Here is a 15,829-nt window from a genome sequence, read left to right as displayed (position 1 = left end):
AACACAACATTAGGCCATAACTATCAGAATCAAGAGTTTCTCGAATCAAGAAAATTCTGTTCCGGTACAAAGCTACACAAATATATCTACCTCAGTTTTGACATTGTTCTTACCAAACACATCTGGTTACCAGGTCAGCAGGTTTTCACTGGAGTTTTTTTTTTTTAATTTCTGGAAATATTTTTAACATATTTTAAGATTGCCTGAATTATTTCCCTTCCTTAATTTTACTCCCTTCCTTTCACATCAGAAACGACGGGCCATGTGTTCAGACGGTCTCATTACCATGCCAGTGATGGGCCTCCACCATTTCCTGCACAGCCTGCAATCGGGCGGCTCTGTCGTCCGACTTACTCTTCTTTAGCAGCAGCCACACGGCACACTCATGATCCTCTATGTCAAATGTAGTGAAAGTGTCTGCAAAAAGGAAAAAAAAGACAACACAAATAATGTGAACAGTCAGAAGCAACACTGTTATCCTCTCATTTAATGTGGTAATTTATAAATATTTCAAATCTGTAATAGAGTTAAATCTAATTCTTGGTATTGATACTGATGTTTATTCTCAGTTCTGTCATATTTACATTTATCATGCCTATTACCTATATGCTTTGTTTTATATACTATGTTGCTTTTACAATGTGGGTGTTGTTTTTTGCTTTTTCCCTAAAATACTTTGTTATAAAAAATATAAAACATAGGGAAGAATTAAAAGAATAATACATTAAGAGCCAAATGCCTACCACAGGTAGATGTGATAACTTGTTCTGCCATATTTGCTCAATCTATATGCATGTGTATTTTTTTCCAAACCACGTAAAAGGAAGTTGCAGACATAATGACATTCCTAGTTCATCCTGCATCTCCTAAGAATAAGCCTGTATTCTCCCATATGATCACAATGCCGTAATACCCAAAAACACTAACAAAAATTTTCCTAAATCATCTAAAATCCAGTCTAACTCCATATTCAAATTTCTACAACTGTCCCCAAAATATCTTTAGAACTGTGTTTTAAAACCAGGATTTGATTAAATCTCTTTAGTCTCTCTTAATTCTAGAAAGCTTTCCCACCTTTTCTTTTTCATGAAGTCAACTTTTTAAAGAGATCTGATTAGCTGTTTTACAGTTAGCTCCACACTGTAGAGTTGCCTGGTTGTGGAATCTACATTTTTGATGTAATATTCTCATTATAAGAAAGCCTGGGAGAGATTTTTCTAACAAATTTTAAATTTTGAAGAGGATACCTTTAGTCTCAATACTGATTTACAAATATCTAACAATACATCCACAAAGATGGAAGGCAGGAAACTGTCCACGGCAGTTAGCCCTTAAAATTAAACACAGCCCAAGAGAATGTTACTCCATTTTCCATAACTATAATAAATGTTAGTAACGTAAAATGAAAAAAAATCTCAAGAAGACCATCGAATAACTTTCAGATTACTGATAAGGATTCCCAGTTAAATAGTCGACACTTACCAGCAAACGGACCCCGCAATATCCTGGCTGATATTGCCAATACTTTTCTTACTGCTTTGTGAAGCTCTTTTCTCGCCTGGTAGGTGATTCCTAAAGTGATTGATTACAAATTTAAATAAAACCAAGTATATACTCTAAATGCTAAGTTACAATACTTCAAAGAGAAATGTAAACTAAACTCCAAGTTTTTCAAGAAGAAAATATAAAATAGCATGTTTTTATTGGCATTATCGAAGCAACTAAAACCATTATACGAATACAGAGCTCTAGATCCCAAAATAAAAGACTGCTCTCTAAGTCAGGGAAAAAGTAAAAAACGAAACAAAAATACTAACCAAAGCTAACAAAAATCCTCATATACAACACAGGATTAGCTACATAGAAGAAAACGTCCCTTAAAAATAGCCCTTCTCAGACTAAAATCTGGAGATATGAGTAGCTTACTGAGATTAAGCTTCACTATAACACAGGTAAATTATAAGCTATAAAAATCATCTGTGTAATTGAAATTGTTACCACCATCAAAGCATGTTGAAATATAGGAAGGTGAAATCACAATAAACCCGAACAGGACAGAGTGGTGACATACACAGCTCGTAGATGGGGAGCAGTAGAACCTGCCCCACTCAGGGATCACGGTTATTCTGACTGACAAGGTCCAGACAGACAGCTGGAAGTCAGGGGTGTGACTCACCAGACTGCCCCTGTCCTAATGAAAAGATACTCCTCTGCTCTAAAATTTCACGTTCACCAAGCAATCGTCTGATTACTCATTAGGTTTCCTTCCACATGACCTAACTACGGACAAGAGGAATGTTCTGACTAGAAAAGACAGGTTCTCCAGCCTTTGTAAGATTTTGTTTTTCCCTCTGTAAATAAGTAAGTTGGCATTCATACCTATGAATCCATCTCGTGAATTTAGTGTGCATGAAAAAAAAATCCCTGAAACCAGAACTATCTCTGAGCTAAGCGACAAAATCACGTTTTTATGCTTGCCAAATGGAGGGCCAACCTCCGAACAGACGGTCCCCACTATGGCGTGGAACTCCAAATTCAGACTACAACGCCTGGCTAGCCTTCACTTCATTTAGTTACAGGACAGCTGCAAACTTGAGTTAAATGTGGAAGTCCACAATTTGGTCTTCAATGAACTCTCTAGGAACTTGGTTCTCACACTGTTTGGTGATTATCTTAGAGTTAGCTGAACCTATCTTATGAATATTGTTTTAAATACTGACCTTTAAAATTCAATAACTAGCTTCCATTTTTAACAAAAATAGGGTTACGTTACCATAAACTTACCATGATTTTCTCTTTTATCTAAAGAAACTGTGTGTACATATATATATGACTTCATTTTTTCTTTTTCTACAACTTGAGTATCCAATGTCAGAGACTTTTTCAGAGCCCGGATCTCATATGTAAGAAATAATGAACCTCTTAAAAGAAACAAAAAAATCCATCATAAATATATGACCTAAATGTAGCCCAAGAGCCATTCTTTTATTAAGGTTTTATAGTGAACTTTACTTTTATGTTGGGAAACAATATACAGTAATGGGTTAATTTATTAACCCATTCTACCAGAGATGGGTGTATATATTATATTTGTATATGTATATGCAAAATACATGTATAAAGGTACATACACATTTCAGTTTAACAAATAATAACAGCTCCATTATCACATCCAGGCAAAACACAGAACTTTAACAGTCACCCCAGAAGCCCTGGTCCTGACCACTCTCTCATCTCCTTAGCGAACGATTATTCTGACTTATAATAATATCCTTGCTTTTCTTTGTAGTTCACCATCTACAAATACTTCCTTAAACAACAGAGCTTAGCGCTGTCTGCCTGTGAATGTCATAGGAATGGAATCACACTGTGTGGATGCTTTTGTTCAGCCCTGTGAGAGTCATCCTCATTATTACATGTATCTGGGGTCACGCATTGATATTTTCATATGGTTGTGATTCATCCATTGTATGAATATACCACAATTTATTAACCCATTCTACCAGAGATGGGTCTTTACAGAATTTCTAGTGTGAGTCTATTACAAACAATACTGTTAACACATCTCATACATCCCCACTGCACACATCCTTACGTTCTTCTAGGGGACATATCTAGTAGCAGAATTACAGACTTTCTTACAGCACATTCACCTTCACTAGGTAATGCTGTCTTTTCAAAAAGATTAGCCGATTTGTACTGCGGTTACCGGCATATGAAAGTTTCTCCTAAGAGTTATACTTAATATCCATTTTTAAATGTTACATACACGTACAATGCTGTTTGTTGTGTACCCCCAAAGGAAGGTTTTTTTCGCCTAATCAGACTGACCTGCACACTCCCAAATCCAGACACAAAGGCTGCATTCAGAGCTTCTGTCTAGATTCAGAGCTTAGAAATATTAGTTACACTAAACCTTCTCCTGAACTTCCTCCTAAAACAAAAGCTGGTTAGACAAAAAGGCCAGACAGTGGGCGGCCCAGCGGAGGAATAAGGAGAGAAGGCTCTAAAGAATCTTCTTCTCTCTTGGGAATCTATCTGAGCAGCCAAAAAAAGCAAATGTATTCAGTATTTTTATCATGCTTTCCATGAAAGACAAAATTCTTTACTAGAAATTGTGTGATTAATTTCCACTCTATTCCTGAGTATAATTGTAATATAAACAAAGAAAATGCATTACAGAGAAGAGTATTCATTTATCTTTTGCCTGGAATAAGTCAAGGGGAGAAATCATCTAAGTATATTTTTTGCCTTACCGTACAATATCATGGAGAAATGTCTGTATTTGGGTAAAATGCCAAATACTGTTTTATCATTTTAGCATCTAAGAGTTGATTTTATATTTATACTAGTGAAAAAGAGTATTATTAACAAAAACACTAGAGTAGTATTAGACATTCATTTAACATATATATCCCCCCTTAAAAACAAAAGGAAAGAAAAAAAATGAAAAATGAAGTTTTTAGAGAGTCACTTCATTCATTAAGCATGCGCCTATGAAACAGCATGAGCTGGGAGGTGTCTCTTGGTTTTCTAAGTCACTCTCAATTTCCTTTCATAAGAGCTTTATGGTGATTTAAAGGATTTGCAAAAATAATTTTGACTATAGTCAATCTTTACCTTCTTCACCCACTGGAGAACCTGCCAGGATTTTAGGCAAGTGAAAGCTACTTAGTGCATCCCTGCTCTGTACATGTCAGCTGCTCTCCTCGGAGCCACAGTGCCAGGTGGGCAGGGGGGCAGAATCCCCATCATGCACTTGGACCCGAGAAAACAATACTCAGAAGGTAAAGTAACTGGATCAATACAACACTGCGGTGTAGAACTAGTGATTAACCAGTGATGAATCTGCCTAATTGCAAAATCTATACCCTTTTCACTAACCGATGCTACCCGTAAATCACTTCCACTGGGATTTCAAATAGTAGTATAATGAAACCAATTAGTATTCCATAGTTGACACTTACCCTAAAATAAGGGATCCAGTAAACTTTATTATATTTCCTTCAAAAAGAAAAAAAGTCAGTGTGAAGAATTTCATTTTAAAACCGTGATAGGAAACAGGCAACACTGTAAGTCTCTATCTATATCACACATAATCAGGTCAGAAGTTATTGGTCTTTTTACGTAAATATAATCAGTTGCTATCAACACATGGCTTCCTATCCCTAGATACAAACAAATGAACCAACAAGCACTGGGCACAAAAACAGAACCTATATATGTCATGCTGCTCGTTCTCTTTTCATGCTCATTCTCCAATTGCTCCCCTTCTTGTTCTGCCATCCCCCTCCAAATCCGCAGAGACCCTACTTCCTGCTGGTAGGCCTACAATGCTTCCACTGAGTGTGACGTCCAGGGAGCTCATTGTCATCCTGACTCTTTTAGTTCACAACCAATTAAATAAAGGAATAGGGATAATTCTTCCTACCACTACTAAGACTATCTTGAGGGATTGTTTGTCAAGTGGGGACACAAAAGGACTCTTCCCAACGTAATTCTGTTATAATTACTTTTGGTGGCTAAGTACTATATGCAGATATCCCCTTTTTAAATATAGGTTATATTCTACATGCTTATTTGTAATTTTTTTGTTCAGAGCTTAAAAAACACTTTTTTTAATATTTAAAGCAACTCCTAGCGACAGACACAGCAGTCGCCTACCCAATACACAGAGCCCCTCAGTCCTTACTAACACAAGCGGATTGCTATCTAATCCCCAGGCCCCCGCCATGAGGGCTGGCTGCACAACAGAGCTGTAGCCAATCAGATTTCAATGGAAGTCGGACAGGGAGGGATCCCTCCCAAATAAAAAGACAAAGTCTCATTAGATGGCTTTTGGCTTTTCTGCCTTCTTGATGTCCAGGGATTCAGCAACCACCTGTGACCATGAGGACAGTGACGAGAATGGAGCAAGAAGACGAGAGGACTGCTGAACTGCAATTCCTGCCCTAAACTGTCTCTGTCTTGACTTCCTATCATGTAATAAGAAAAATGAAAACCTTACGAATTTAAGCCATGGCAGTCAAGTTTCTGTTAACATGCACTGAACACAATCTCAACTGATGTATTTCCCATGATGGTTCGGTACTACAGCCAGCCCACAAAAAATCTGTTACCTATAATTTGTTGGCTGTATAGAGGTAGCCCTTTGTTCAGAGCGTCTCCTTATGCTGCCAAGAACACAGGTCTCCTCCCTAATGAATAAGGAACTTGCCCCGATCGACTTTGCTACACATCAGGCAAGGGGATGAACATTCCTCCCAACCTCTAGGGCCTACTGGTTCCAGAGCAGGGAAGAGGGCAGTTCCAGGACCTCTGCAGGGACGAGATCAGAACCTGTGACACACAGATGCCTGACTGTGCAACTCCTCTGGGACGCGTTTCATTCTGAGATGGCTGCCTGGACTTCCTTGCCCCCACCCTCCCTCTGCAGGCCCCGAGACAGGCAGTTTACTTGCCTCTCTGCAGCTACCACCATTACTTTCTACTAGAATGTTTCTTTTTCACGGGACCCTGGAAACAGAACACAGTCTCACAGCCTTTTCTCCTACCCTAAAGTCAACTCATCACTCTTTGGAATTTGTTCTGCTAGAAATGAGGAAAAAAAGCTCCTTTCTTTGTCCCCACTCCTCTTTTTATACTTAAAATACAGAATCATAAAATTTTCTAGATGAAAAAGATCTATTGTAAAAATAGGTCTATTGCAAAGGTCAAAAGGAAGCTCCACAAGAACAGAGACTCTGTGTTATTCAATACACGCATACCTCATTTTACTGCACTTCACTTTATTGTGTTTTTTAATAAATTGACGGTTAAGACCCTCCACCAGAAAAGAGGTGACAACTTGCTGAAGGCTCAGGTAATGGTTAGCATCTTTTAGTAACAACATTTTTTAATTAAGGCATATACATTATTTTTTTAGACACTAACATAATACTGCACACTGAATAGACTACAGTGTAGTATAAACATAACTTTTATATGCACTGGGAAACCAAAAACTTCGTGACTTGCTTTATTGCAATAGTTGCTTTGTTGCAGTGGTCTGGCACGGAGCCGGCAGTATCTCTGAGGCATGCCTGTACTGAATCCTCAGTGCCTGGGACAATACTTGGCACACAGCAGATGATAAATAAATATTTGTCAAATGAATGAAAGATGACCTAGGCCAATCTTCTGATTTTACAAATAAAGACAGTTAGATTAGTGCTAGATCCTAAGCTCCCGCAAAGCAAGCACAACATCCTCCTGGCTCGCCACTGAATTCCCAGAAGTTAATACATGCCTGGTACCTTGTTTTGCAGGAACATAATAAATAGCCGCTGAATGAGAATGCTGTGATACTTAAACTGAGTTGAGAAGGAAGAACACTAATCTGACAGGAAGCATAGGGGAGGGAAAAGATCCCCAAGGAAAAGCAGTTATGCATGGCTCTGGGCCTACAAATTTGGGGTGGACCATTAGTATAGAAAAGACATACACAAATCTGAGATTTGTCATGGGTTAAATAAATGTTTGTGGACCACCCTATGAACTTGGAAACAGGGCACTGTTTCTCCAAGAAAATATTATTGTTTAAACTGTACTCACTGATATCTTTCCAGTATGTGTTGTTTTTTGGCGGAGGAGTTGAGGTTCCTAGTCTTCTGCAACACATGACACAATAAGCAGCCAGGGACATTCTGTATATTTAGAACAATTACAACAAATTAAATTCAGTGTCTAATTAAAAACATTCCTTTCAATCATAAGAACATGTCACAATCACAGTGGACTGCCCATAGTTAGTTATTTTTCCAGACCAGGAAGAAAACTTTTCGATTAAAAAATATTTCTTCCTTAAAAACTTAAAGCTGACTCAAGAGAATATTTTGTTAGTACTTTGATTATTCTTCTTCAAACTGTGTCCAATTGTGAACAATTAGTAGGAAAACTGGAAAACAGATTATTAATCAGGCTATCAATCTAGGAATTTAAAACTTTGAATGTCTTTTTAAAAGTCTATACGCACATAGATGTTTATATTTACCTCTGATGACAAAAGGCCCTACAGAAATGAAAAGCAGCTCTGAATGGAAGATATACTTAGAACCCGTGGAAGGAGCTAGCTTTTTCTAGCTGCTTCAGAACAGTATCCAACATTGTTTAAAATCTCTGAAATGTGTTCACTGTTGGCATCCTATCAAAGGAGAACTGCTGATCCATTTCATCAGCTGAGTCAAGATGATCTAAAATGATGCAATGGTTCCTAGAGCAACTTACTATTCTAGAATCATATCAGATTCTCTTTGGGTGAGGTACTTTTTTCAGTTTCTTGAGGGACTCATGTGACAAGTGGTCCTTTGATTCAACATATAAAACACTTCTAGCAGCTTTATAGAGATTAGTGGGAAATTACTTGGTGTACATGTGTAAGAAATACGTTAGTGATAACACAAAAAGTTTTTAAATTTTTTTCTTGGAATTCCAGTAGACTAAGCAAACTAGTTTAGGCAACGGGTAAACTTGTAAAGGTCACTGTTTTAAAGGTCATTGTTTCTTATCTTCTCACTTGTTTAATGGGTTGCTGCTACTTCTCTATGAGACATTAAGGATAATGGTAAAAATTATAAAAAGACTGCAATGAAAACTACTTTGAGTTTGGGTATAGCTTTGTATTTCAGTTACTGTATGAAAATCTGACTAAAACACAAATGCAGAGCCATAAATAACCACTGCTTCTTTCAATCCTCACTCCTACTATAAAGCCGTCAACTGTAAGACAGCATACAAATATTCTTTACTGTTACTTCTCTGGCCAAAGAAAGTTCAGTGCTAACTTACACGTACCTTCCCGCAGCAGGGTCCTCCCCACGGAGTCCTGGACATAAATCGGGGTATACTGCAAAGTACCTTTCATCTCACTGCTTTCTGGATTTCCTCAGATGACATCCCAGGCCCTTGCAGCTTTCTCCAGATAAACTATAACTTTCAACTCTGAGTCTGATTACTTCCAGTTCCCCTGCTCCCCGGCCTCAACAAACCTTCCACTCCTTGCGTTTCCAGAACGAGCAGCCTGCCTGTGTCTGTACTTCCCTCCTGCCCAGCCTCCACTCCATGGTGCCTCACTCCATCCTCTCCGCCTGCTCCCTCCCCTCCCTAGGACCCTCCTCTTCCTACCACCCTGCAATCCTAACCTGACAGATGTGCCTTCTCCATTTCTGCACTTGGACAGCCAATATGGGGGCGGGGTAAGACAAATTGCGAGTGGGCTCTCAATCCTGTTTGCTGTCCCCTGTCAGTTCTCTTCTCATCCCCACAAGGACTACTCGGAGCAATCCACATACTTTGCCAAGCCTCCTGTCCTGCCTCCATCCCTCTCAAATGGTCTTGTCTCTTATTTCCCTCAGAAACTTGAACTCCCTCAACTTCTGCCCCCATGTCTACAAGCTGGGAGACATCCAGGTATGAAGGGCTTAACATTCAAATGGGGAGAGGCCCTTTAAAAAAACAAAACACAAAACCGCAAATAGCAGACTAGATACTAAAGTGAAAGTTATTTATAATGAGCAAAGATATCACACAATAAACTACTAGAGTCTTAGAAATTTTGATACCTTTCTTCTGAGATTCTGTTAAGCAATCTGTCAGACATGCTTATGTATAAATGCTTCAGGATTACAATGTTCCCTCCCTACCTATCTCGGACATTACAACTCCCAGTAACTCCTAACACTCAAGGGGCCATGCAAGGAAGACACCCCAAAGCCTAAGCTTCCTGACTCCGCAGTAAATCTACCTTGGCCTACAAAGGTATATGTATCTGCATCGCCTTTTCCAGATTCCAAATGGACCTTTACTTCATTGTTCCTTCCTGGGTCTAAGAGGTCTCATCCCTTTCTCAAAAGGAAATGTACCATCTCTGTTCAAGATCTCATCTCTTCACTTCCATGCGGACCTTGAGTCATCATCTACTGCCTTTCTCGTCTTCATCTTCACACTCCCTCTCTGTCAGCTCTTCTACTCCTCCCCCCTAAATATCCTCCCCCTAAATGTTCTCCCATCAAAACACAAAAAGAAAACAAAAAACAAACGATCCAAGCAGGCTCTAGCTTCTTCTCTCACTTCCCCTTAGAAGATTCTTTCCCTCCAGCACTGAGTGACACCTTTGTTGTTCAGTCCCCTTTCAGTCACCTTATTGCTTCATCTGAAGCACCTGACAACTCCCTCCTTCTCTAGCTACTATGCTCTGTCTTCCAGTTTTATTCTCACATTTCTGGCTACTCCATCCCACATTTAGTCAACAAACATTTATTGAGCACCTATGACCTGTCAGGGACAGAAACGTGAGATGTGAATAAGGCAACCCAAGCCCCTGCCCTTACTGAGCTTAAAGCTGGCTCAGCTGCCTTTGCCTGGCCCTTAAATATTAGTGTCCCACTGGGTTCCCATCTGTGGTCCCGTTTTTTTCTCATGCTATTCTCTCTGGCTGAGTAATTTTAGTGCTTTCCTCACAAACATGAACACCTATAAGCTTATGATCCCCAAATCTCTAAGCCAGGTCTAAGCTTCAGAGGCATATATTCAACTGCCTCATGCACACTTCCATTTTGAAGCATTACAAACACCTAAAACCCAGAATGCCTAAAATCAAACCATCATACTCTTAAAACCAAACATCTCAAGTCCATTTATTATTAGACCGTCGTTTTCCCATTGATTAGAAGCGACTCCTCATATACCAAGGTCTGATCTAGCTAGGGCCCATTTCTGGACAGTTTTGTTCCATTGGTCTGTCTGTCTAAACCTGCATCTCTGATGTAACATGTTTTTAATTCCTACACTTTTAAAATAGGCCTTGACAGCTTTTAGAGGGAGCACCCCACCCCAGTTTATTTCAAGATTGTCTCGATTGGGATTTTGGAACTGAACTGCATTGACAGATTAATTTGGGGAGAACTGATAGTCCCTCCATTCATGAAAAGTGTATCTTCAAGTCTGCTTTTAGATCTTTTGTAATTTTCTTCACAAAGGTCATGCATGTTTTTTGTTTCCTCCTTTCATGGAAAATTTCAAATGTATAAAAATGCAGCCAATAAAATAAACCTCATCAGTCAACTTCAAAAATTTTCAACACATGGCCAATCCTGTTTCACCTATAGCTACTCTATCCAATTGGGTATCTGCATGAGAGACATTTCTTGTATTGGCACCACTAGTGCGAAATTATGCTAGTGGGACCGAGGAACTGAAACATTTATCTTACTTAATTTTAATAGCCACATATGACTGGTGGCTATGGTACTGAACGGTACAATCTATACTGTAACCCACATTTACTTCCCACCACCACCACCACCACCACGACCAGACTCCATTATTTTGAAGCAAATCCAAAATGTCATATCATTTAACTTGTAATTGGTTTAGTATGTATCTAAAATAAAAAAATTAAGCACCATTATGTCCAAAAAAATAAATAATTCCTTAGTATCATCAATCAACTATCCAATGAATGTTTCAATTATTTCATAAACTTTTGTGCTATTGGTTAGAATTAGGATCTAAACAAGGTCCACACATTGCATTGGGTTGATAAGTTGCCTCTTTTTTAGTCATTATTTCTATAGTTACTGGTTTATTCAGATTTTCTTTCTTCTTGAATTAGTTTTGATAATACCTGTTTTTCAAGAAAATGAGCATTTAAGTTTTCAAAATCATGAGCATAAAGTTGTTCATCACGCTATTCCTGTTTTGTTCTGTTTTTTAAAGTTTATTGGGGAGACAATTGTTAGTAAAGTTATATAGATTTCAGGTGTGCAATTCTGTATTACATCATCTATAAATCCCATTGTGTGTTCACCACCCAGAGTCAGTTCTTCCATCACCATATATTCGATCCCCCTTACCCTCATCTCCCACCCCCCACTCCCCGCCCCCGTTACCCTCTGGTAACCACTAAACTATTGTCTGTGTCTATGAGCTTTTGTTTCTCATTTGTTTGTCTTGTTCTTTTGTTGTTTTTGGTTTATATACCACATATCAGTGAAATCATATGGTTCTCTGCTTTTTTTGTCTGACTTATTTCGCTTAGCATTATACTCTCAAGACCCATCCATGTTGTCACAAATGTTCCTATATCATCTTTTCTTACCGCCGAATAGTATTCCATTGTGTATATATACCACAACTTCTTTATCCATTCATCTATCGAAGGACATTTTGGTTGTTTCCATGTCTTGGCCACCGTAAATAAAGCTGCAATGAACATTGAAGCACACGTGCTATTCCTGTTTTTCATCCCTAAAATTGTCTACCATTTTTTGTTCTTAGCATTGTTTATTTGTGCTTTTTTACTTTTGCACATCTTCTAGAGTTTATTAGTAGAAAAATTGTTTATTAATTTTTTATCATCTGTTGGCTTTGCCTATCATTTCTCTATCTACTTTTGTTTTTCATTTTTGCTCATTATTTTCTTGTTTCTTTTTTTGGGTTCACTCTGTCCTTTTCCTAACTTCTTCAACAATCCTTAACTAATATATTATAAGCATTTTTGTTCTTTCATACATTCATTTAGGACTATAAATTCCCATATAACTTTTGCTTCACCTAAATTTCACAAGTCCTAATTTTTCCACTGTGATTTCCTCTAATCCATGGGTTGTTTGGGATTGTTTTTGGTTTCCAAACAAAAAATGCCTAAAGATTACCTTTTTATTGTGCTCTGCAACATAGATTCTTTGGAATTGTGGAGACGTGCTTTGTTACCTGGTTGCAGCCAATATTTATAAATCTATCATAAAAACTTATTCTCCGTTATGGACAGAATTTAGTACATCCATTATATCAACCATGTTAATTGTATTGTTAAAAGTTCTTACAGGGATTGCTGGATGGCTCAGTTGGTTAGAGCACGAGCTCTGAACATCAGGATTGCTGGTTGGATTCCCACATGGGCCAGTGAGCTGCGCCCTCCACAGCTAGATTGAAGACAACAAGCTGCCGCTGAGCTGTCGGAGGGGCAGCCGGATGGCTCAGTTGGTTAGAATGTGAGCTCTCAACAACAAGGTTGCCAGTTCAACTCCCACATGGGATGGTGGGCTGCACCCCCTGCAACTAAAGATTGAAAACGGCGACTGGACTTGGAGCTGAGCTGCGCCCTACACAACTAGATTGAAGGACAACGACTTGGAGCTGATGGGCCCTGGAGAAACACACTGTTTCCCAATATTCCCCAATTTAAAAAAGAATTGGAAAAAAAAAAGTTCCTACAGCCTTACCAATTTTGTCTGCACCATCTACTAGTACCTGAGAGAGGCTTTTAAAATTTTCATACCCTCTTGTGCATTTATCAACTTCCCCCCATAGCTGTCCATTATTTCTTTAAATTATTTATTCATCCAACAAATACTTATCTGAATCCCTGTGAACCAGGAACTGTTGTAAGCACTGGAAATATAGCAGCGAACGTGAAAATTATGTCCCTGCCTTCATGGATCTCACCCTGTAAAGCAGAACTCTCTAATTACTGTGCTAAATGAATACTCCATTTTTTTTGTCATGTGAAAAGATATATTAGTGCATACAAATTCAAGATTATTCCAATCTTAGTACCCTGTTCTTTTTATCATCATATACAATCTTTCTTTGTCCCTATCAACATGTATTGCCTTAAGTTCTAGTTCACATATTAGTCTTTCCTTACCAGTTTTCTTTTAACAAGTATTCAATTATCACATTTTTCCCCATCATGCTTATAATCTTTGGTGTCGTGTATAGTTCATTTCAAAATCTGTCTTTTAATAGATGAGTTAAATCCTTTTACATTTATTGTATGTCGGATAGATCAAGTTTTCTTTATGACCCCTTAACTGGTTTAAAGTTATACCATCTATTTCTATTCATTTAGAAAATAACTACATTTCAAACCTGCTATTTAAATATAAATTTAAGCAATACCATTATCCTCCCAAATGAGAATGTTAAAATGCTTTAAATCCAATCTGACCTCTCCGATCTTCTTAGGCATTTTTGTCTAGTATTTTAATTCCAACACATGATTTTTAAACACCCTAAAAGATGTCATTTTAAAAGTAGTCCATCTATATATTTACCAATGTTTCTGCCTATTTCTTTCCTTACCACTGCTGCTTACATCTACGACTTCCTCGTGGGTTCAAATCATTCTGGAAGAAGGTAGATCTGTTGGTAGTTCTCTCATGAAGGCCTGAATGCAGCACCCTCAGTCTTAGCAAATCTGAAGATGTGACATTTCACCCTCTTTCTGAAAATAGCTGGTTTAGAATTCTAGATTAGCAGGTTTCCTTCAGCACATAATGGTACTCCCACTGATATTACATCGGATATTCCTTGTTGCTCCCGAGCAACCTGCTGTAAGTCTGCTCTGTAATCTTTGCAGGCAAAACAATAATCAAGAGGACAAGACTGTTCTCTACAGAACCTCGCTGCCCAGTTTCAAATCAGTTCCACCAATAACTTGTACTAATTAGGTCTTATTTTATGATGCGTAACATCCTGCGACCTGAGGACCCAGGAGACTAACCCTTCCAGGGTTAGCTAACTTCTACAGACTGCAAACAATGTGCTCTGGAGCACACCTTTCATATGCAAACTGACCCTACCTAGTCCCTACCGCCAAACACCACCTTCAGCTATCACATGCCCAGCCAAAGTGCCCCCAGCCCTACATCAACCCAGGGCCAGGTATGGGTAATGAGGGACCATCCCTACAGCCCAGAGCCTGCCAAAAATTATTCAAAACAGCCTAATCTAAACTTGTTCAGCTTGCCAATCCTGTCTTGTCCATTCCCTCCCAAAAAATCGTAACAAAGGCTCTGACCCGAGATTTCCCCTCACTTCCTTCCACCTCCTGACCAACCGTGATGTTTCCCCACATGGCTCTGCAGAGTGTGACATGCCCCTCCTTTTGGGAACTACGTAGAAATAATAAACTCTTCTTTCAAGGCAGATGTCTCTGTGTATGTCATCTTACCATACATGAGTAAAACAAAATCCTGGACATATTTTAAAACACAACTAGACATGACTATAGGCTAGTTAAGCTCTGTGTCTCGCTTTCCTCATCTATAAAATGGCAATAATAGGACTACTATAAAGGGTCATCAATATTGTATGAGTTAACACATGTAAAGCACACAGAACAGTGCCTATTCCAGGTGAAGTGCTCGGTAAGTGTTACTTACCATTATCATTGATATTGCATTCCATCTGGCAGTTTCAAGATCTTCTCTTTGTTTCTGAAGTTCTTAAACTTCTCTCCTTTACATCTGGGTATGGGTTTGTTTTTATGTATCCCACTCAGGATTTAGTGTGCTCCTTCAATCTTTGAACTTGTATCTTCCTCCAATTCTGCAATTTTCTTAATAATTACCACCTAGAACTCCATCTGTTTTGTTTTCTTTTAATCTTCTGGTATGAGTACTTCCTACTAGATATTTAGACTTATTCTATCCTCCAAATCTCAACTTTCTCCATATTTTCTTCCTTTTTCTGTCTCTCTGGTAGTATTATGGATTGTTTCCCTAAATCTATCTTCCAATTCACCAATCCTTTATTACGTGTTTCCCCAAAAATAAGACCTAGCTGGACAATCAGCTCTAATGCGCCTTTTGGAGCAAATATTAATGAGACTCGGGTCTTATTTTTCTATAAATAACAAAAAGTAAGTAAAATATTTTGATAGTAAAATAAGACCGGGTCTTATATTAATTTTTACTCCAAAAGACACATTAGAGCTGATTGTCCGGCTAGGTCTTATTTTTGGGGAAACACAGTAGCTGCAGTTAGCCTGCCATTCAATCCACTG

At 38.4% G+C, this 15,829-nt stretch overlaps 1 protein-coding gene across 5 annotated transcripts in view; it reads right to left on the bottom strand.

Moving 5' to 3' along the window:
* Positions 1–15,829, bottom strand: part of SERAC1 (serine active site containing 1) — a 62,361-nt gene that overhangs the window by 38,643 nt on the left and 7,889 nt on the right. Inside the window, exons 1-6 of one of the 5 annotated variants that reach the window (XM_074333753.2) lie at positions 15,207–15,603; positions 7,594–7,685; positions 4,968–5,004; positions 2,785–2,921; positions 1,483–1,572; positions 286–417 (exon numbers count right to left, since the gene is read on the bottom strand). In XM_074333753.2, coding sequence (XP_074189854.2) covers positions 286–417; positions 1,483–1,572; positions 2,785–2,921; positions 4,968–5,004; positions 7,594–7,684 — 487 coding nt within the window. In that variant the 5' untranslated portion in view covers position 7,685; positions 15,207–15,603. Of the gene's footprint in view, positions 1–285; positions 418–1,482; positions 1,573–2,784; positions 2,922–4,967; positions 5,005–7,593; positions 7,686–8,832; positions 9,057–15,206; positions 15,605–15,829 lie in introns of those variants that run through there. The other 4 variants (XM_074333754.2, XM_019749382.3, XM_088795323.1 and 1 more) reach the window with 4 other exon arrangements.

This window comes from Rhinolophus sinicus, chromosome 2, assembly GCF_057876585.1.
Source record: "Rhinolophus sinicus isolate RSI-liver-muscle chromosome 2, RSI-T2T, whole genome shotgun sequence".
Lineage (NCBI taxonomy): Eukaryota > Metazoa > Chordata > Mammalia > Chiroptera > Rhinolophidae > Rhinolophus > Rhinolophus sinicus.
This window is presented reverse-complemented; position numbering and strand designations above follow the sequence as displayed.